Source organism: Scyliorhinus torazame, chromosome 11 (assembly GCF_047496885.1).
Source record: "Scyliorhinus torazame isolate Kashiwa2021f chromosome 11, sScyTor2.1, whole genome shotgun sequence".
In the NCBI taxonomy this organism is placed as follows: domain Eukaryota; kingdom Metazoa; phylum Chordata; class Chondrichthyes; order Carcharhiniformes; family Scyliorhinidae; genus Scyliorhinus; species Scyliorhinus torazame.
The window spans coordinates 53,989,909-54,011,283 of NC_092717.1; the positions used below are offsets into that span (position 1 = coordinate 53,989,909).

The 21,375-nt window shown below is 46.5% G+C and overlaps 1 protein-coding gene across 32 annotated transcripts in view; it reads right to left on the reverse strand.

Moving 5' to 3' along the window:
• Positions 1-21,375, reverse strand: part of clasp2 (cytoplasmic linker associated protein 2) — a 666,501-nt gene that overhangs the window by 251,699 nt on the left and 393,427 nt on the right. For 15 of the 32 annotated variants that reach the window (XM_072467261.1, XM_072467273.1, XM_072467269.1 and 12 more), the window contains 3 exons: positions 11,974-12,000; positions 10,318-10,488; positions 6,788-6,895 (listed from right to left, as the gene is read on the reverse strand). In XM_072467261.1, coding sequence (XP_072323362.1) covers positions 6,788-6,895; positions 10,318-10,488; positions 11,974-12,000 — 306 coding nt within the window. The remainder of the gene's footprint in view (positions 1-6,787; positions 6,896-10,317; positions 10,489-11,973; positions 12,001-21,375) is intronic. The other 17 variants (XM_072467285.1, XM_072467284.1, XM_072467270.1 and 14 more) reach the window with 3 other exon arrangements.

Genomic DNA, 21,375 nt, shown 5'->3' on the forward strand with positions numbered 1-21,375 from the left:
TATAGGCCCCCCAATAGGAGCAGAGATGTGGAGGAACAGATTGGGAAACATATTTTGGAAAGGTGCAGAAGTCATAGGGTAGTAGTCATGGGCGACTTTAACTTCCCAAATATTGAGTGGAAACTCTTTAGATCAAATAGTTTGGATGGGGTGGTGTTTGTGCAGTGTGTCCAGGAAGCTTTTCTAACACAGTATGTAGATTGTCCAACCAGAGGAGGGGCAATATTGGATTTAGGACTGGGTAATGAACCAGGGCAAGTGATAGAATTGTTAGTGGGGGAGCATTTTGGAGATAGTGACAATTCTGTGACTTTCACTTTAGTAATGGAGAGGGATAGGTACGTGCAACAGGGCAAGGTTTACAATTGGGGGAAGGGTAAATAAGATGTTGTCAGACAAGAATTGAAGTGCATAAGTTGGGAACATAGGCTGTCAGGGAAGGACACAAGTGAAATGTGGAACTTGTTCAAGGAACAGGTGCTACGTGTCCTTGATATGTATGTCCCTGTCAGGCAGGGAAGAGATGGTCGAGTGAGGGAACCATGGTTGACAAGAGAGGTTGAATGTCTTGTTAAGAGGAAAAAGGTGACTTATGTAAGGCTGAGGAAACAAGGATCAGACAGGGCATTGGAGGGATACAAGATAGCCAGGAGGGAACTGAAGAAAGGGATTAGGAGAGCTAAGAGAGGGCATGAACAATCTTTGGCGGGTAGGATCAAGGAAAACCCCAAGGCCTTTTACACATATGTGATAAATATGAGAATGACTAGAGCGAGGGTAGGTCCGATCAAGGACAGTAGCGGGAGATTGTGTATTGAGTCTGAAGAGATAGGAGAGGTCTTGAACGAGTACTTTTCTTCTGTATTTACAAATGAGAGGGGCGATATTGTTGGAGAGGACAGTGTGAAACAGATTGGTAAGCTCGAGGAAATACTTGTTATGAAGGAAGATGTGTTGGGCATTTTGAAAAACTTGAGGATAGACAAGTCCCCCGGGCCTGACGGGATATATCCAAGGATTCTATGGGAAGCAAGAGATGAAATTGCAGAGCCGTTGGCAATGATCTTTTCGTCCTCACTGTCAACAGGGGTGGTACCAGGGGATTGGAGAGTGGCGAATGTCGTGCCCCTGTTCAAAAAAGGGACTAGGGATAACCCTGGGAATTACAGGCCAGTTAGTCTTACTTCGGTGGTAGGCAAAGTAATGGAAAGGGTACTGAAGGATAGGATTTCTGAGCATCTGGAAAGACACTGCTTGATTAGGGATAGTCAGCACGGATTTGTGAGGGGTAGGTCTTGCCTTACAAGTCTTATTGAATTCTTTGAGGAGGTGACCAAGCATGTGGATGAAGGTAAAGCAGTGGATGTAGTGTACATGGATTTTAGTAAGGCATTTGATAAGGTTCCCCATGGTAGGCTTCTGCAGAAAGTAAGGAGGCATGGGATAGTGGGAAATTTGGCCAGTTGGATAACGAACTGGCTAACCGACAGAAGTCAGAGAGTGGTGGTGGATGGTAAATATTCAGCCTGGATCCCAGTTACCAGTGGCGTACCGCAGGGATCAGTTCTGGGTCCTCTGCTGTTTGTGATTTTCACTAATGACTTGGATGAGGGAGTTGAAGGGTGGGTCAGTAAATTTGCAGACGATACGAAGATTGGTGGAGTTGTGGATAGTGAGGAGGGCTGTTGTCGGCTGCAAAGAGACATAGATAGGATGCAGAGCTGGGCTGAGAAGTGGCAGATGGAGTTTAACCCTGAAAAGTGTGAGGTTGTCCATTTTGGAAGGACAAATATGAATGCGGAATACAGGGTTAACGGTAGAGTTCTTGGCAATGTGGAGGAGCAGCGAGATCTTGGGGTCTACGTTCATACATCTTTGAAAGTTGCCACTCAAGTGGATAGAGCTGTGAAGAAGGCCTATGGTATGCTCGCGTTCATTAACAGAGGGATTGAATTTAAGAGCCGTGAGGTGATGATGCAGCTGTACAAAACTTTGGTAAGGCCACATTTGGAGTACAGTGTACAGTTCTGGTCGCCTCATTTTAGGAAGGATGTGGAAGCTTTGGAAAAGGTGCAAAGAAGATTTACCAGGATGTTGCCTGGAATGGAGAGTAGGTCTTACGAGGAAAGGTTGAGGGTGCTAGGCCTTTTCTCATTAGAACGGAGAAGGATGAGGGGCGACTTGATAGAGGTTTAGAAGATGATCAGGGGAATAGATAGAGTAGACAGTCAGAGACTTTTTCCCCGGGTGGAACAAACCATTACAAGGGGACATAAATTTAAGGTGAAAGGTGGAAGATATAGGAGGGATATCAGAGGTAGGTTCTTTACCCAGAGAGTAGTGGGGGCATGGAATGCACTGCCTGTGGAAGTAGTTGAGTCGGAAACATTAGGGACCTTCAAGCAGCTATTGGATAGTTACATGGATTACGGTAAAATGATATATTTGTTCTTAAGGGCAGCACGGTAGCATTATGGATAGCACAATGCTTCACAGCTCCAGGGTCCCAGGTTCGATTCCGGCTTGGGTCGCTGTGCGGAGTCTGCGCGTCCTCCCAGTGTCTGTGTGGGTTTCCTCCGGGTGCTCCGGTTTCCTCCCACGGTCCAAAGATGTGCAGGTTAGGTGAATTGGCCAATTATAAATTGCCCTTAATGTCCAAAATTGCCCTTGGTGTTGGGTGGAGGTGTTGAGTTTGGGTAGGGTGCTCTTTCCAGGAGCCGGTGCAGACCCGAATGGCCTCCTTCTGCACTATAAATTCAATGATAATCTATGATTAATCTAGGACAAAGGTTCGGCACAACATCGTGGGCCGAAGGGCCTGTTCTGTGCTATATTTTCTATGTTCTATGTTCTATGGCTGCCTTTCACACCCTGCAGACAATGGATTTCTGAGTCCAGACAGCAATGGTTGCCATCATCCAGCTGCCACAGCCTTGGGACACACAGAGGCTGTACAAGCAGGAGATGCTCAGGGAGGGCCCTGCAGTAGTGGAACCTGTCCCAGAAGAACAGGAGCCAACAGGTGAGGATGGAGAGTCGCCGCCCAAAGGGGCATGATTGAGCGGTGCATTGGCGTCCTGAAGATGCAGTTCATGTGCCTGGACCGCTCTGGAGGGTCCCGCCAGTATTTCCATAGGAGAGTCTCCCACATCATGGTGGCCTGTGGCATCCTCCACATCACACAGCAGTGGGGCAACATGCTGGAGGAGGGGGATGAACGGCAGGCCACGTCTGATGAGGATGCGGGGAAGGGCCAGGACATGGGGCTGGGGTAGGCATAGAAGGCTGCACAACGTGTGCGCCAGGTTCATCACCTCCAGGTTCACAGACTAGGGCGCCTGGCTGACGTTAACGTGCACATCCTGTCCCACCTCCGCACACCACCCCCACCTTCCCCCGCACTGTGCCCTCCTCCAACGGCTGTCCATCTCCAACTCCCCTCCCCCCAGCGCCTTCTCTGCAGCCAGCCAGCCTAGCCCAGCCCTCACACTCTTCTGACAGACCACCGAGGCAGGTTGAAACATGGGTGAACAGGTGTTTATTGTGACAGATGAAGCCATCTACAGGTTTGTGTGTTGCACCCGTGCCAATTTAGCTGGTGTCTAACTTTCTGGCCTTTTGGGTCCTAATACTATGTCTAGGTGGATCCCGAGGCGGTACAATCAGGGGTTGAGACGGCCTGTTGCGCTTCCCGCCCTGTGACCTGGATCTCCTTTGGCGGCCATCCTCTGGAGTGGTTGGTCCTGGATGGGCCCAGCAGTCAGTCTCTTGGGCATCCCAGTGAAGTGGTGTCACCCTGTTCTGTTCGTTGCCCATCGGATGCACCAGGGACAGGAAGTGTGGGAGTACGAGGCGCTGCTATGTTCCAGTACCTCCCCTGTGGGGGAGTCACTGGCAGGGCCCCATCACCACCACCTCTCTCGGGTTCCCTGATCTCCCCCTGGCTACCCCTTGGGACGGGCTGCAGACAGAACAAGCTCCGGCGGCACCTTGCCATTGGCAGTCCTAGGGGCCCACCAGGGTCTCAATGCTCATACCCATGGAGCACAGGGATTGGGCCACCTCCCTCTGGGACTGGCTCAGGTCTGCCAGTTCCTGGGAAATGCTATGACCGGCTGAGAAAGGGCCAGGCTCTGGAGCATCGTTGCAATGTCCAGGTGACCTTGGTACATAGCTGCCTGTGACAGGGCTGCCCTTCTCTGCGCCTCAACCATCGCCTGCACAAAGTGCCCCAGACCTTGGACATTTTGATCCTTTGCCCACAATGTCTCCACCTCGGACGCCACCCATACGGTGTTGACCTGGTTGGCACCCATGGTCGACACCACTTCCTGCCCCTCCACCTGCACCTGCAGGCACTGGATGGTTGCTGACAACCCCTCATGTAGACCCCAACTCTGTCTGCATCTCCAGCATCGATGGTACTGCCCTTTCCAGAAGCCCAAACCCATATGGACGGGAGCTAGTCCTGGGGGTCGGGTTGCCCTTCAACCGTCCGCAGCCCCTCATGGGTTCGGACCTCCACCTGATGTACCGCTGCACGTCTGAGGTGCACCCCAGATTGTTCCCCAAGAACCTTTTCACTAACATGATGGTGAAGGATGTTGGAGACAGCTTTTACGGTGGAGGCTTGGGGAGGTGGGGTGATGTGGGGTTTGACAGGTGTGCCGTAAGCACACCGCAAGTCTGCGGGCTCATTTGGTTCTCCAATGCCTATCACCGCCTCGGTGACTGCCCTCTCCCTGGGACCACCGACCCTGGCCCTCCTGAACAGGTCATGCAGCTTCTTGCGACACTGCTGGCCGGTCCTGGTGGTGGGGCCTGTGGCACTCATGGCCTTTGTCACCTACGCCCAGGTGTACAGTGGCAGGTGGCAATTTCCCACCCACCCCAAGGTAGAGGGTGCCCCACCTCTCCTCCACAACATCTAGCAGGGTCTGGAGCTCTGCATCTGTGAACCACGGTGCTGCTCTTCGTGTTGCCATCCTGTTCGCTGGAATGAGTGTGTCGGGAGTGGAGTGCTTAAAGGCAGCTGCAGCTGTAGCTTGTCAGCCTCTCGAATGTCAATCCCTACCCCAGCAAATCGGACACGGCTTTTCACTGGAATTGCTCTCGTTTCACGTGGCACTGATGCCAGCCTATTAATATCTTGGATTGCATAGGGCCAGTGCCAATTCCATGGTCGTAGTCCACCACTGATTCAGTCCGGCGTCAGCACTTATTGTTTGAAATGGAGAATCCAGCCCTTTAACTTTTACTTTCTCTCTTTTTGTCTCTCTGAATTCTTTATTTTGTTCTCTTTATTTTACCTTTTGTACCTGATCTGACTGAATTAATTATTGTAACTTGCACTCTTGGTTCAGACTCAGTGTTGCTTAAAATGGTTCTCCAACCCATTCGTTAAGGGGATTGGGCAGCACGGTAGCATTGTGGATAGCACAATTGCTTCACAGCTCCAGGGTCCCAGATTTGATTCCGGCTTGGGTCACTGTCTGTGCGGAGTCTGCACATCCTCCCCGTGTGTGCGTGGGTTTCCTCCGAGTGCTCCGGTTTCCTCCCACAGTCCAAAGATGTGCAGGTTAGGTGGATTAGCCATGATAAATTGCCCTCAGTGTCCAATATTGCCCTTAGTGTTGGGTGGGGTTACTGGGTTATGGGGATGAGGTGGAGGTGTTGACATTGGGCAGGGTGCTCTTTCCAAGGGCCGGTGCAGACCCGATGGGCCGAATGGTCTCCTTCTGCACTGTAAATTCTATGTAAAAATACAATGTTGCTTGCCCTGTTCACACAGGCTCCAGGTCTCCAGACCTAGAGGGTGCCACACCATTTCAAACTGTAACTTACAGCACAAATGCTCAAGCAATGTACATGGGCAAGTCGAACAAATGATAGGACTATTCATTTGATGATCACAATAAATTCTGGCCTCCTGAGGAAAGTTATTTTGATTGACTTTATTTATCATGTCAATTAACATTGTTTCAATTAACTCAGCTGTTCTATAAAGACAAAATTAAATCCATTCTAAATATTAAGAGCTAGTTTGGTATTCCAAATAAGTGAATCAGGAATTGATTCTGACGACTCATGAAAACAATTGCCTGAAACAAATACCAGTAGTAATAATCGATTTATGGTTGCTTTTATTAGCAGATCAAAATGAGTACTTTTAAAAATCTTTCAAAGCAGAATAACTACTTTAATTTTTAATGAATAGAGAAGGAATGGCAGTGTTTTTGCTCAACAGACTGACTAGTTACTTGTAAATACACAATCTTTCCAATTTTTAAAGCCTATGAAAGCCTTTGATGATCAGATTTATGTAATTAAACAGCCTTAATTTCTCATTATATCCAGATCTCTATTTTCCGCTTTATAACATTCAACATTGGAAACTGGCATGCTATAGTTTTAAAATTGCACAGATTTTCAGTTTGATGACTGCTAAACCGATGAGGCTGTCAGACTGTCAGTTAGTTGTCTGACAAAAGTATCACATAAAAATCATGGAGAAATTCTTGGCTGGAAGACATTTAACATGCACCTCAACAAGCAAGATACTAATTCCCCAAAGCAATTGGCAAATGCAATGACACTTCTTGATACACAGCCATGAAGTAATTAAAGCGCTCAATGTTGCAGGTTAAATGACTAGAAGTGAATAAAAAGAGGATATTCTAACGTAGATACTAAATGGAAAACGACAGTGCAGCAAAAAGAATCACTAGTTGGATGGCAATGGAAGAGAAATGGGTAGCCATGCATTAAAGTAATGACTCCTACTTACCAAGCGGAGTAAAGGACCGAACAGGACTGGTGTCCCTGCTGCTTTCACGGCTGGCATCCCTGCTGCAGCCCTGACTCACACTAGGTCGAGGGATACGGCTGCCTCGAACTAGCAGGGATCAGGATGGGGTATAGAGCAGCACAATTATTTGAAATAAAGATGCTGAAATGTTCTACCCGCAATCATCAAATATCTACTGTCAAAATTTTAGCTTTAAGATTAAAAAACTTGAAGCATGAATGTAAAATGAGGTCTTCATGGTTCATTTTAATATACTTATGGCCTGCATTTTTAAGCAGTGGGCAATAACCACCAACAGTTAATTTAATGACTCATTACATTTGACCTCCTACTAACTGAAAGCAATGACCAGGTTAAAACACAGAATTTGATGAGCTGATGTTCAGTTTAGTAAAAAGGTAAAGTGACACAAGCTCCATAAAACACCTAAGCTACAATTGTAACCTTCTTCCGAACAAACAAAAAAATTGAAGCATGGTTGGATTATTACCCGGTTAGGACAGGACTCTGGGCATATTTCAGAATAAAATGTCATTTTCTTTAAATTCATAGTTCACAGCTTTGGCCACATTCTAGCTGGCCTTGCCCCCTGGCATTTAACAAATAAAAACAGAATATGGGCTTGAATTATCATTGGATGCTCCATTTACCCTATTATTTAAAGATGTGCAGGTTAGGTGTATTAGCTATGCTAAATTGCCCCTTAGTGTTGAACGGTTAGGTGGGGTTATGGGAATAGGGTGGGGGATTGGGCCTAGGTAGGGTACTCTTTCAGAGGGCCAGTGCAGATCCCTTCTGCACTGTAGGGATTCTATGATGTTCTTGCCATAATTCTCACCAAGATTAATAGCATTCGGAAAATCATTTGGGTATGTTGTTACTCTCAGATTAATTACTTTGAAATCTCGAGTAGTAAACCTAAAGCCCACTGGATAGTCTGAGGACAAAATGACTTATTAGCAAGGGACAAGGGGAGAACGTCATTAAAATTCAACTGATAGAGGGTTACAGTTTAACTTTTGTATAATCATATAATACAGGAATGTGTGGATTATCATGTAGAGGGATTCAGAAAAAGGTACAAAAACAAAAGTGAGCATTTAAATATATACACACATAAGGTCTGATCAACCTGTACATCGAGCTTGGAACTATGATGCATTTCAGTTCCTCGACCAAAGCCTCAAGGTTTTATTTTAAGTAATATCATTTAAGTATACAGCCATGTTAAGACATTAGCCATGATGCATACTTAATCATTCGGAGATACCTGACATTAAGGAGCGGGATTCTCCGTCCCACCACACCCGTTTTCTGGCGCGATGCGCCCCCACTGACAGCAGGATTCTCTGTCCCAGCAGCCAGCCAATGGGGTTTCCCACTGTCACCCCCACGCCATCGGGAAATCCACGGCCGTGAGTGCGCTGCCAGCCAAGCGGAGGATCCCGTTGACGGAGAATCCCGCTGTCAATGTTTAAGAATCCTACTGATTTGAGGACAAACATAAATAAGAACACTTATCCTCTAGAACAGTAGTAATTAATACCAAAGTTAGGTTTACCAGAAGTTCACCCACTAACAACTTGCGTGAAATGTTCAGGTCAGGAAAGTATGAAAATTCAAACTTTGAAATTAGAGAGCAGAAATCCAGTTAGGTGACTGTTGAATCTTAAATGTTTAAGTTTCACCAGCCCCTCCAAACAAATATCTTGAAAGCCACTTGGGTAGCCACTCAGTCAATTTTTCAATGAATAAAGAATTCTAATCACCTTCTGTTGTGTCCAAGGCCAACATCTCCCACCAATGCATAAGTAACAAAACTCAACTTTAGCGAGAGGCTTTAGAACAAAGAACAAAGAAAATTACAGCACAGGAACAGGCCCTTCGGCCCTCCCAGCCTGCGCCGATCCAGATCCTTTATCTAAACCTGTCTTTTATTTTCCAAGGATCTACTTCCCTCTGTTCCCTGCCCGTTCATATATCTGTCTAGGGCTTTACCCATGTCAAAGTGTGTAACTAAAATAGAGTGTCACCAAGGAATAAAAGTTACAGTGAAGGAATACAGGACGAATGAATGGAAAACCTGTATGCAGGATAAATTATGGTTATGATTTATCCAATATTGGATCCAATAATTGACCACTAGATTGTTTTTGAAAAAGGTGGGGGAAAGGATTGCGATAATTTGACTATTTCTGCCATCTCAAATCCAAAAGACATATTAGAATTACAAAAAAGATTTGATATTCCTAGATCTCATTGATTTGGTATTCGTAAATCATCCTTGAATGCAAATCCTTAAATATCTTAGAACAGTGACTCCAGTCTATTCAGTCGATGTCAACCATACTTTCCCACTGGAACCAAACTTACGCAAAGCTTTTATTATACAATGAACCAAAAGCTATAATTTGCAACTATTACAACGCTACTAATGTCCTCTTCATGCATATCGAGCTACCGTGTAATACATTCTGCTTTAACCAACCCCAATATATCTAATCTAAATATAACTTAATTTGGATTGACTACATTTGGTTCGATAATTCTAGTTACATAGGATACTTAATTCAATGTGCTGCAGGTGTATTAAACATCAAAAAGTAATATACTATCACGACAATAAGTCATCAGGATTTCAAAACATAATCTGAACTCAAAATTGTGGGACTGCCTTGGGAACTGATTTGATCACCAGATCAGTACAACTACTCTCCTCCCCAGGACCCCCTTTACTTATCACTTGCAATTTGAATCATTTTGCTGATGTGAAAACAAAAAAATGTGACTTGAATTCAAGGGTGATTTGCTCAGGTTGAACTGAAGCGGTTCTTAATTTTTGACAGACAGATGGCAAAGTGGCGTTTCTAGAATTAATACAAAAAGGAGAAAAAAGACAACTGCCATCAGCATATATGTACGTAGTATTTACAACAGGACTGGACAAACGGGGACCTGGCGGATGGTCCCTGTCAGAGGCAGACAGGTAAGTACAGCCCCCAGTGGGGGCACTGACAGACAAGCTTCAGTTGGGGAGGTTTAAGGGTGGGGGTGGGGGGCGTTCCCCCTGGAGGAAGTGAGAACCTGCAACACATCCAGCCATGCGCAAGCCTCACATGAGTAACCATACTCCTACCAGTGTTCCCCATGCCCTGCACCAATGCCATCCCCTCCTTTGTAGGTCAATCAGTCGACCGGCCTGGACCATCCTAATGCCCTCTGGAGATGCAGTGCTTCCAGCAGCTCCAAGGGAGACATCGCGGAGACCAGCACTGAAGAGGCATCACAGCTGTTACCCGAACCGTCCACCGGTGTTAATCCTCGCACCTTGGTGGGAATGAGCAGTAGGCAGGCTTCTGGGTCACCCCTGGTGAGCACCTCACAGCTGAAGATCCACAGCAGGTGGAGTCAGGGACGTCCCAAAGGTCTGGCACTCGGGAGTTAAGAAAGAGGAGGAGGTGACATAAAATTGGAATATGGCTGAACAGACAAGAGTAACAATTTCTTACCTAAAGTCAATCGAGATGGGCTTGCTTCTCTGCTGCATCCTTGGCTACGGGGTATTTTACTGCGTTTCTGCCCTGGAACTCCTGTAGGTATGACCCGCTGCGATCCAATGCTCACAGTTGAAAGTGCAGTGCTACTCAATACTCTTCCAGGAGAACCAGAGCGACTGGCAGCTGAAAGAAAAATATGCAGAAAACAGTCAGTAGCTGCGTTGTTTAGACAAGTAATTTGAATGAAAACAGAAAAAGTGAGAAGTGTACTCAGCAAGTCTGGCTGGCAGCACCTGTGAAGGGATAAACAAAGTTAACATTTCAGGTCATGACCTGAAAGGTTAAGACCTAAGACTCTGTTTCTCTCTCCTCAGATGTTTCCAGATCTGCAAAGTATTTGCAGCTTTTCTGCTTTTATTTCAGATTTCCTGCAACCACAGTGTTTGGCATTTGGGTAACTAGAACCATGTTTGTTTATGTAGTTGATGCATCCAAATGATCATACTTTGCTGTGATTCAAGAGATTCTTTAAAATTGCCACCATTACATACAAGGTGGCTGAAGATATGAGCAGAACAAATGAAATGTGCAGTTTAAGGAAAGCTAACCTGGTTGTGCAAGTAATGTGTAGTTGCAGTACTGCCATTTAAGTAAGGACTGTCAAAGCTAGATACTTGGATCATTTACAGAACTTTGTAATTGCATACAAAAATCTCCCAGAGTTTCACTGCACCAGGCTTTGCTTAGTAAAAGCCACACAAAAACGACATTTGCAAATTTTAGATTGTTGGAAATAAAAACATTGGCCGAAATTCTCCATCTTCGTTCGCGGCTGAGGTTTTCCAGTGCTGAGAGTGAATGGAGTTTTGGCTGGAATGTCAAATTTTCCATTCTCGCGTGCAACTGGTCCTGCCACTGATGAGACTGGACAATCCCGCCCACCATGTCACTTTCAGAGTTAGCAACCCTTAACATTTAAATTATGGGAAAAAAAGATTCATAACCAATAAAATAAATGAACACAATGCACTTTATACTTGTAGCTTAACATTAGGGTTCAAATTAATGAAGTAGGTGGTCTTCAAGTAATGGATTAACTAAAATTCACATCAATACACCTGAACTAAGTTACAGGAGGCCAAGATTACTGAAACACAGTTAACAATTTCCCAGGGAACAAACAAATTTCCCAGGGAACAAACAAAGATATGGAGGAGTAAAACAAAATAGAATGCTCGCAACAATGGCCTTAAAAATTTTGCAAGAAGGTGCGCAAAACTTCTAATTGTGTAACATTATTGGCAATAGTCACTTCATAGTTCATTTTTACTTTCAATCTGCTATAGTGCCCTCCCCTCTTTGTTTTACTCAGTCTGATAAAGGAATTTGGTTATCTTCCGGCTTTGTAAAATCTGAAAAGCGTGGCTCTGGCCATTCCACAACCCAAAAGATGGTGATGGACTAATTGTTTTTTTCATGCACTTTGTTTTCACATCAGATTTGCAGTATTTTCCATATTTATATGATGGAAACATGTATAAAAAACACATTATATTGATAAATGCACACACAAGAAATGCACACACATACACACGTTTCTGGCTGCAGAAATGCATGAAACTGATAAGCATACCACAGACACCACAACTAAAATCCAGAGAATCTTACCACCATTTGGGTTGGCTGACTGTGATCCTGAACAAGTGTAAAGGCATGATTAGGATTTAAAAAACTAATTTTTGTGTTTGATTGCTTGGAAGCCCATGATAAGGAAAGGAACAAAGTAGATTTATATAAATGACAAATTGAGGAAAAAAAGCTTTGCTCATTTCATTACAAGACAAAAGAAGTGTCAAACCAGCATGCTGAAGAACTCTCAAAATGTGACTCACACATAACACAGATAAAATTAAGAGACATGAGCAGGTGATACTTTAAGTCAAGCATCATTGCACACTATTCTACTGTAATTAAGTAAATAATAGATAAACATTTCTCATATTTCCAGTAAAGGTACATAGAAACCTACAGATAGTCATTTATGGAAAGAACACAGTAAAATAAATTTTTAAAAAAGTTTAAGACAAGAAATAAAAGCCTAAAAACCAATAAATGTTAATGAGAATTTGAAAAGAGGGCGGAATTCTCACACTTTGAGACGAAATGCAGTGATGTGCAACTCAGGCGATGCCTACCCCACTGACCAGAATGGTGGGTCCTGCACCAATTTCAATGCTCGGAACCTAATTAATTATGCATACGTGATTTCCCCTCCATCTCTCCTGGCGGGTCAGCAGCTGATTTGTCCGCCTGCCCTTCGCTGACAGGTTCCAAGGTCACGGTGCCGTACTTAAATACCAGTCCAGCATACTCATATCACTCTGTCCAGCCCACCTGTCTTCACCAGACTGTGTAGGATGTCAGCAACCCAGAGGGGAAAGGATAGCAACTTCACCATCCTCCGCTCGAGCCCATCACCTGCGGGGTGGACTTTGACCCATCATATCTGAAGTTCCCATGCATGCCCTTCCAATAAGCATGTGGTACCCTCAATAACGACGCTTAGAGTGTAAACAGTAAAGGAGGCTTTAATAAACTAAGAACTAGGCTAGAGCCAAGAGGTGTGCTAACTGCTGCACTGCCCACAAGGCGGCCCCTTATATACGGATCACAGATGGGCGGAGCCAGAGGCGGAGTTCCCCAAGGTTCCAAGCCCGGTCTTAACGGGGACATCACCTTACATGATGACAAGGGTACAGTGTTACAATAACCGTTCATCACATTCACCCCCTGTTTAAAAAAAGAGTCCGGCGGGGGTGAAGTGCCATCATAGGGCCATCCGTCTCGGTGGCCGGATCGTCCTCATCGACCTCCTCAGTTCGGGCGGTGGTGCGGCGGCCGGTGGTGCGGTGGACACGGACGTCCTGGTTGAGGGTACATCTGGGAGCACGGCGGTCGGAACTTCGGTCCGGGTTGGGGCAGGGGAACAGGGTGCAGGGAGAATAGGCGGGGCCAGGGGTAGCAGTGCCGGCGCCGGCGGGGTGTGTAAAGGAGGGGGGCGCGAGGGGTCCCTCACGGTAGGTGCTCACCAACAGGGGGTGGGGCCGGGAGGGGGTATGTTGTAGGAGGCGCCGGGTCCTGCAGGGGAGCGGGAAGGGGCGTCTGTAGTGGGGGACCCAGCGGGTGTTAGATCCTGGAGCGAAACCGTATCTTGCCTGCCGTCGGGGTACTCAACGTCGGCGTAACTGGGTTTGGCGTGGAGTAATTGGGCCTTTTCGACCAGGGGGTCCGTTTTGTGGCTCCTCGTGTGCCTCCGGAGAAGAACAGGTCCCGGAGCCGTCAGCCAAGGTGGAAGCGAGACCCCGGAGATAGACTTCCTGGGGAAGACAAACAATCGGTTGTGCGGGGTCTCATTCGTGGCCGTGCAGAGGAGCGACCTAATGGAGTGTAGGGCATCGGACAGGACCTCCTGCCAGCGGGTAGTTGGGAGACTTCTCGACCGTAGGGCCAGAAGGCCAGCCTTCCACACTGTCGCGTTCTCCCTCTCCACTTGCCCGTTTCCCCGTGGGTTATAACTGGTCGTTCTGCTTGAGGCGATGCCTTTGTTGAGCAGATACTGACGCAGTTCATCGCTCATGAACGATGTACCCGGTCGCTGTGGATATAAGCGGGGAAACCGAACAGAGTGAAGATACTGTGCAGTGCCTTAATCACGGTGGCTGAGGTCATGTTGGGGCAGGGAATGGCGAATGGGAAACGGGAGAACTCATCGATAATGGTGAGGAAATAGGCATTACGATTGGTGGACGGGAGGGGCCCCTTGAAGTCCACGCTCAGTCGCTCAAAGGGCCCCGAGGCTTTCACGAGCCGAACCTTGTCTGGCCGGCAGAAGTGCGTTTTGCAGTCCGCACAGTTCTGACAGGCCCTGATCATGGCCTTGACCTCCTTGGTTGAGTAAGGTAGGTTGCGGGGCTTGATAAAATGGACGAGCCGGGTAACCCCCGGGTGACAGAGGTCATTGTGGATGGCTTGCAGGCGGTCGTCCTGCGCGTTGGCGCATGTGCCGCGGGACAGGGCATCTGGGGGCTCGTTGAGCTCCCCTGGACGATACTAGATATCGTACGTGTAGGTGGAGAGTTCGATCCTCCACCTCAAAATGTTATCATTTTTATTTTGCCCCGTTGCGTGTTATCGAACATATAGGCGACTGACCGTTGGTCGGTGACGAGGGTGAACCTCCTACCGGCTAGGTAGTGCCTCCAGCGCCGCACAGCCTCCACAATGGCTTGTGCCTCCTTCTCGACTGCAGTGTGTCGAACCTCGGAGGCGGTGAGGGTCCAGGAGAAGAACGCTACTGGTCTGCCTGCCTGATTGAGGGTAGCAACCAGGGCGATGTCTGATGCATCGCTCTCTACCTGGAAGGGGATAGTTTCGTCCACCGCGCGCACAGCGGCCTTGACGATATCGGCTTTGATGCGGTGAAGGCCAATTGAGCCTCAGCCGAGAGGGGAAAAGTGGTGGTCTTTATGAGTGGGCGGGGTTTGTCCGCATACTTGGGGATCCACTGGGCGTAGTAGAAGAGCCCCAAGCAACGTTTGAGGGCCTTGAGGCTGCAAGGGAGGGGTGTTCCTTATGGGGTCGCATGCGGTCGGGGTCGGGACCTAGGACCCCGTCTTCCACGACATAGCCGAGGATGGCTAGCCGGGTTGTGTGGAAAACGCATTTTTTCCTCATTATAGGTCAGGTTAAGGGCTCTGGCGGTCTGGAGGAACTTTGAGGTTAGCGTCATGGTCCTGCTGGTCATGGCCGCAGATGGTTACATTGTCCAAGTACGGGTATGTACCCCGCAAACCTCACTGCTCCACCATTTGATCCATCGCCCTTTGAAAGACGGAGACCCCATTTGTGACGCCAAAGGGGACCCTGAGGAAGTGGAAGAGCCGGCCGGCTGCTTCGAAGGCAGTATAGGTGTGGTCTTTTGGTCGGATGGGGAGCTGGTGGTAGGCAGATTGGAGGTAGACCGTGGAAAATACTCTATATCGGGCGATCCGATTTACCATTTCCGCGATGCGAGGAAGGGGGTACGCATCAAGCTGCGTGAATCGGTTTATGGTCTGGCTATAATCCACGACCATCCGTTTCTTATCCCCGGACTGGACTACCACCACTTGTGCTCTCCAAGGGCTGTTGCTAGCCTCGATGACCCCCTCTCCCAGTAAACGTTGGACCTCTGACTTGATAAAAGTCATATCTTGGGCACTGTACCGCCGGCTCTTGGTGACGACGGGCTTACAGTCGGGAATGAGGTTCGCGAATAGCGAGGGGGGTGCGACTTTCAGTGTCGCAAGGCAGCATACCGTGAGGGGGGTGCAAGGGTCCGCTGAACTTCAGTGTCAGGCTTCGGTGGCTGCACTGGAAATCCAGTCCGAGCAGCAGGGGGGGCACAGAGGTGGGGAAGGTTATAAAATTTGAAACGGGTGTACTTGGCGCCCTGGATCGTGAGATCCGCGATACAGTACCCCTTGGTTTGTACTGAGTGGGACCCGGATGCGAGGGCTATGGTTTGGGACGCGGGATGGGTGCGCAGGGAGCAGCGCCTTACCGTTTCAGGATGGATAAAGCTCTCCGTGCTCCCGGAGCCGAAGAGGCATGCAGTGTCACGCCCGTTGACCTGGACCTGCATCATAGAGTTCTACAGCTGTTTTGGCCGAGTTTGGTTGAGGGTGATCGCTTCCACTCGTGAGTAGTCGGAGTCCACAGCCGAGTCGGACTCGTAAAATGGCCGCCGCCGGCTGCGTGTGTCGGGTCGAGAAGATGGCCACCGACAAGATGGCCGCTCCCATGATTCGCACGAGGCTGATGACGCGTCAGAAGGGGGCGTGTCGGGTTGGTGCACAGCCGCATTGTGAGGCCTGCAGGCCTGAGAGCCTGATTTTTGGGCTGGCTGTTCTTTGTTCCTCTGGCCCCTGGATCTGGCCAGGCAGGCCCTCGCAAAATGCCCCTTCTTCCCGCAGTCGCTGCAGATCGCGGAGCGGGCTGGGCAGCGTGGGAGTGGGTGCTGGCCTTGCCCGCAGAAGTAGCATGATTCCCCCGAGCGCTGCCGGCAGGTAGAGAGCAGATGCCTGGCGTGCACCTCCTTGATAGGCTTGACGAACCACTTGCGGAGTAGCTCGACCGCCTCTTCATAAGTCATCGCCTTTTCGAGCGTGGCGGAGATTCTGTGTCTCACTCGGGCGTGGAGTAGGCGCAGCTTGCGTGGCCCCAGGATGGGAGTCTCTGAGGAGTCCAGGTTGGCCTCGAAGCAAGTATTTAAAAATTTCCTTGGCCTCCGGTGTCCGTGCTTCCAGGTTGAGCTTCTCGGGTTTTAGGCCTGCGCCCATCATGAAGTAGTTTAGTTTATTAAATTGCGGTACCCTCAATAACGACGCTTAGAGTGTAAACAGTAAAGAAGGCTTTAATAAACTAAGAACTAGGCTAGAGCCGAGACGTGCGCTAACTGCTGCACTGCCCACAAGGCGGCCCCTTATATACGGCTCACAGATGGGCAGAGCCGAAGTTCCCCAGGGTTCCAAGCCCGGTCATAAAGGGGACATCACCTTACATGATGACAAGGGTACAGTGTTTCAATAACCGTTCATCACAAAGCAGTGTTGTTTTCTTTTGACCCTCTTGTTTGTGAGCTTTTCATGCAGCCTTGTTGGGAGTCTAGCTTCCATCCTCTCTTTCTTCCCTCTGGCTTCCATTGTTCATCCATCCACCGACTTGCACCTCTGCCTGCCAATGTGAGCCCTCACCCTTACTCCCTTCCTTCCACAGCCCTCCTTCCACATTGCCTCCCTTGTCTTCGTCAGGCCACCAGAGCCGCACCCACCTCCCCTCACACTCTACTCTTGTTCACACTTTGGACCTTTATTGCGTTGGTTGCATGAGTCCCACATCACCGGGCTGTCCAGATAGACACTGCTGTGCGGCACCAGGAGGGGGGGGGGTCCCTATATTCCCAACCCCAGACGCAGTACTGAACCGAGATGATGCCATGCCTGCAGTACGGTGCTGCCCATGAAGACCAGCTCTGCATGGAGATGGAGGGCAGAAACCAGTGTGCCCCTGTAAAGTGGTGAACAGTGCATCAGGAGCAGCACAGCACTGTGGCAGTGTTGCACTCATCTCAAGGTCTCTGGCGAGCTGAGGACCGCCTTGTTTATCATACTCTTTAGCAATCGGGTTTGACGTCAACATGATTTCACCCCTGGCATGACACAAGATTGGAAAGCCTGACAGGACACAGGCAGGCAGCTGTTACAAATGAATGAAGATGGCATTTGCGCCACCTGCCAACCAGACGGTGACCCACCATTGGGAGAATTGCAACATCATTTTACGCCTACTTTGTGGCTCCCACCAGATTCTCTGTGCCCACCACTAAACCCGCCACAGGTGGGTTGGGAGAATTCCGCCCTGAGAATTTTATTACATCAGGATCATGGTGGTACAAAACTAACAAGCAATGACAAATGGACTGGCAATTCAAACAACAGTTCAAGCATCCACTTCACAATCCTGGCCTCAGGACACCTTCATGCTTAGATGTGTGGAACACACTTGGAATGAGTTTAGTCAGTTCTTGCAGTTTCAGGTTATTTCAGAGTAATAGACTATTCCCATGACCACAGTGTGTATTTGCAAACACGGAGAATAAGATAACACTAGTTTTACCAGTGAAAAGTAAATTGAAGGATTGTTTTCCTCCAGCTACTCCATGAAGAAAACAAGCATGGATCAAAATGTAGGCAACACAGTAGAACTGCATACCAAAATACTAAAGTTCATGCATGTGACTATGCAAAATGCATCTTTTGAATGGACACAAAGAAAGTATGAAACTATACGAGTCATGTGAGAAGTCAGATTTTTAAAAATAGTTCAAGGGTGGATTTTTACAGGGTTACTGTATGAGGTCAAAACACCTTAGTTGTCTGTAACTATGCCAATTGAACAATGCAAATAAAGTCCCATTCAGAACTCATGCACGGTAAAGAAAATTAAATTAAATGCAGTTTTTTCAAATGTATTCTGGAGGAAGAAATTATTAGTAAATGGTAAGCTTTATGGCTTCAAAACAAAATCAGTATACTAATGTTGCAATGCTTATCCCCCTCCCCATCATCGCAACTGATCAAACTATGTTTTCCAAGGTGCCTTCTACACAGGCTAGAGGTTGTAGCACTCACACGAGCAAATTCCAAAAAAAAAGATTTTAAATTATTCAGAAATTAAAGATATAAGTAGTAGTCAGCAGCTGAAGTAGCAAGCAAAAAATCTAGGTATTTACTTGTGGTTTAACAAATATAGTATTGAGTAATGGAGATGGTAGCTAACCAAAAAAAATTGTATCCCTATTACAGTACTTGGAAGACATATTCAAGATATTTTTAATCTGAAATTATGCAACTTGCAACTGAAGGTTATGAAACTGCGTTAATTTCTGCCCGATTTGAATGAATCTTTGCAGCAAAAATTGAATAATTGCAAATTTGAACAGAAATCTGCTGAGTCATTCATTTGAATAACTTTCCAAAACTTTGGGTGTTTGTCACAACATTGCTTTCCAACATTCATGCTCATGGATTCTAAGTTTAATGTAGTGTGACAGCTATAACATATGAAAGTTTTCATATCAAAATGATCACAGACAAGACACTAATGCTACATACCAGGAGGTGCCAGGAATAGAGAATTTCAGTTGTTCAGAAAGATGAATAGGCTAGGGTCATTTTGTATTGAAACAGAAGAGAGGAGCATTACATTATGAGTGGCCTGCAGAAAAAGTGGTTAGGAAAGACCCATTTCCCTTAACAGACAGGTCAAAAACCAGGGACAATAACCAAAGACCAATACTTTAAAGTAATTGGCAGAAGGATTAGAGGGATGTTGAGAAATGTTTTCACTCAGAAGATGGTAAGGGGCAGGAACTCACTTCCTGAGAGTGGTGGAGGCAAAAGTCTTCATTGTTTTAAAAAAAAAAACTATTGAATAGCCACTTAAAAGTGCCATAATCAATGAGATAATGGATAAAGAGCTGAAAAGCTGTATCAGGCTGGGTAAAAGAGAGAATGTAAAGGAAAAATGCCTCAAGTTAGAAATTCAACAAGGAAATTTGTGTCTATTTAGGGCTCTTACCATAAGTATAAGATATGAACAAATGGAAGGCAATATTTTCTGAGGTAAGTGGCACAATTCAAAGTTTTCATGCATTTCAATCAAATATTAAGTTATTATCCAAGAGTTGTAAAATTACATGAAATATGGTGCTCTGAAGGGTCACACTAATCTAATTCCCTGTTTCTATATCCTCCTGATTCTCCACTCACCTTGGCTAGTGTGCTTGGATTCGTAAATTCAATTTTCCAACACTACATTAGTGTTCTAATACACCTCTAATTACAATGGTCATATCTGCTGCATGCCGTAGTTTTGTGCCAATCCACAGAAGTAAACACCGTTTTAACCTCTGGTTTGTGCTGCAAACCAACCTTAACCATGGTATAGGTTGTGGAATCAGCATCAGTTTCAGTGGCTCAGGCTAAGGGTAAAATCATTCTTAAGAGTTGCATCCATCGGAATCAAATTACCTAATCTTAAACTATATAAAATTAGACAAAAGCTAATTAAATAGTTGCATTTATATGGTTCTTTCTCAAAATTACACAGGACCTCTCGCAATGAATGACTATTTGGAGTGCAGTGACTTATGCAATAACCACAGCAACCACCTTGTAGCAGCAACATCCTATAATCAGTGATGAAATAATTATTGGATTTTTCTGTAGAACTGGTTGAGGGCGCAATGCACTTCAAGAGAACTACCAGTTTTATTGTGTATATTGCATGGGATTTTTAACATTGGCTTAAACAGGCAGATGGGGCCTCGATTTATTCCATGCAATGATGCTTCAGCCTAGGTTACAGACACCATCAGTGATTCCATAGGTGACAACAGCCGAAATTATGCAATCAAAGACAGCACAAAATAAAGGATGGCAGTGATGTATCAACACTCACTCATCATTCAATCATCATCCATGCTTTTGTTACCTCTAGGCTTGACTATTCCAACACATTCCTTGCTGGCCTCCAACAGGCTGTCCTCAATGAAGGTGAGGCTATCAAAAACTATGTGCCCTATTTGCGCAACGTCCCGTTTCATCACCCCAGTGACGTACATTGACTTTTGGTCAAGTAATGCAGTTTTAAGATTCCCATCATTGTTTTCAACTCCCTTATGGCCTTGCTCCTCCATATCTCTGTAAATTTGCTTCAGCCCCACAGCCCTCTGCAATAATTGCATTTATCTATTTATAGCCTTTTGTGCATCTCCGATTTTAATCGCTCCTCCTCTGGTGACAATGCCTTCAGCTATCAAGGCCCGAAGTTCTGTAATCCCCTCTCTGTAAACCTCACCGCTTTGCTATCTCACGATCCTCATTTAAAACGCTCTGTTAGGACTCCCATACGAGAACCTCAACAATCTGCAAGACTGTGAGGGAAGAATACTAAATCACTGCAGTGATAACACTGACCAATATGCATCTTTTATGTCAAAACAAACTTTAATTTAAATACAGAATCAATCATATTAACAGCACAGTATTAGCTTTCCAATTTAAGTTAAAATGATTGTTAAATAAAAGGAAAAAAAACTTTAACTCCCTATCCACACCTAATATTCCAATTAAGCAATCTAATACAGTTCAAACGCCAATTATAAATAAAGTGATAATCAGGGTTACTTGCGTCTCTGTGCAGACCTTTGGAGAGAGACGCTTTCAGATGCAACCTGAAAATCCTCGTGTCTTGTCAGACTAAAATCCTATAGCAAAGTGCAAAACTATTGACAGACCTGGTTCCTCCCATTAATTACATAATGTGTCCCAAGCATAAGGTATTCTCCAGTCCCCTCTAGCTAGCATGTCCCATGACCTACTTAGCTCAGACTAAACAATCCCTCATGAACATTAACAATATTAGCCATTTATTGTAAACAAGTAAATGGTTTTAGCAGACATACTG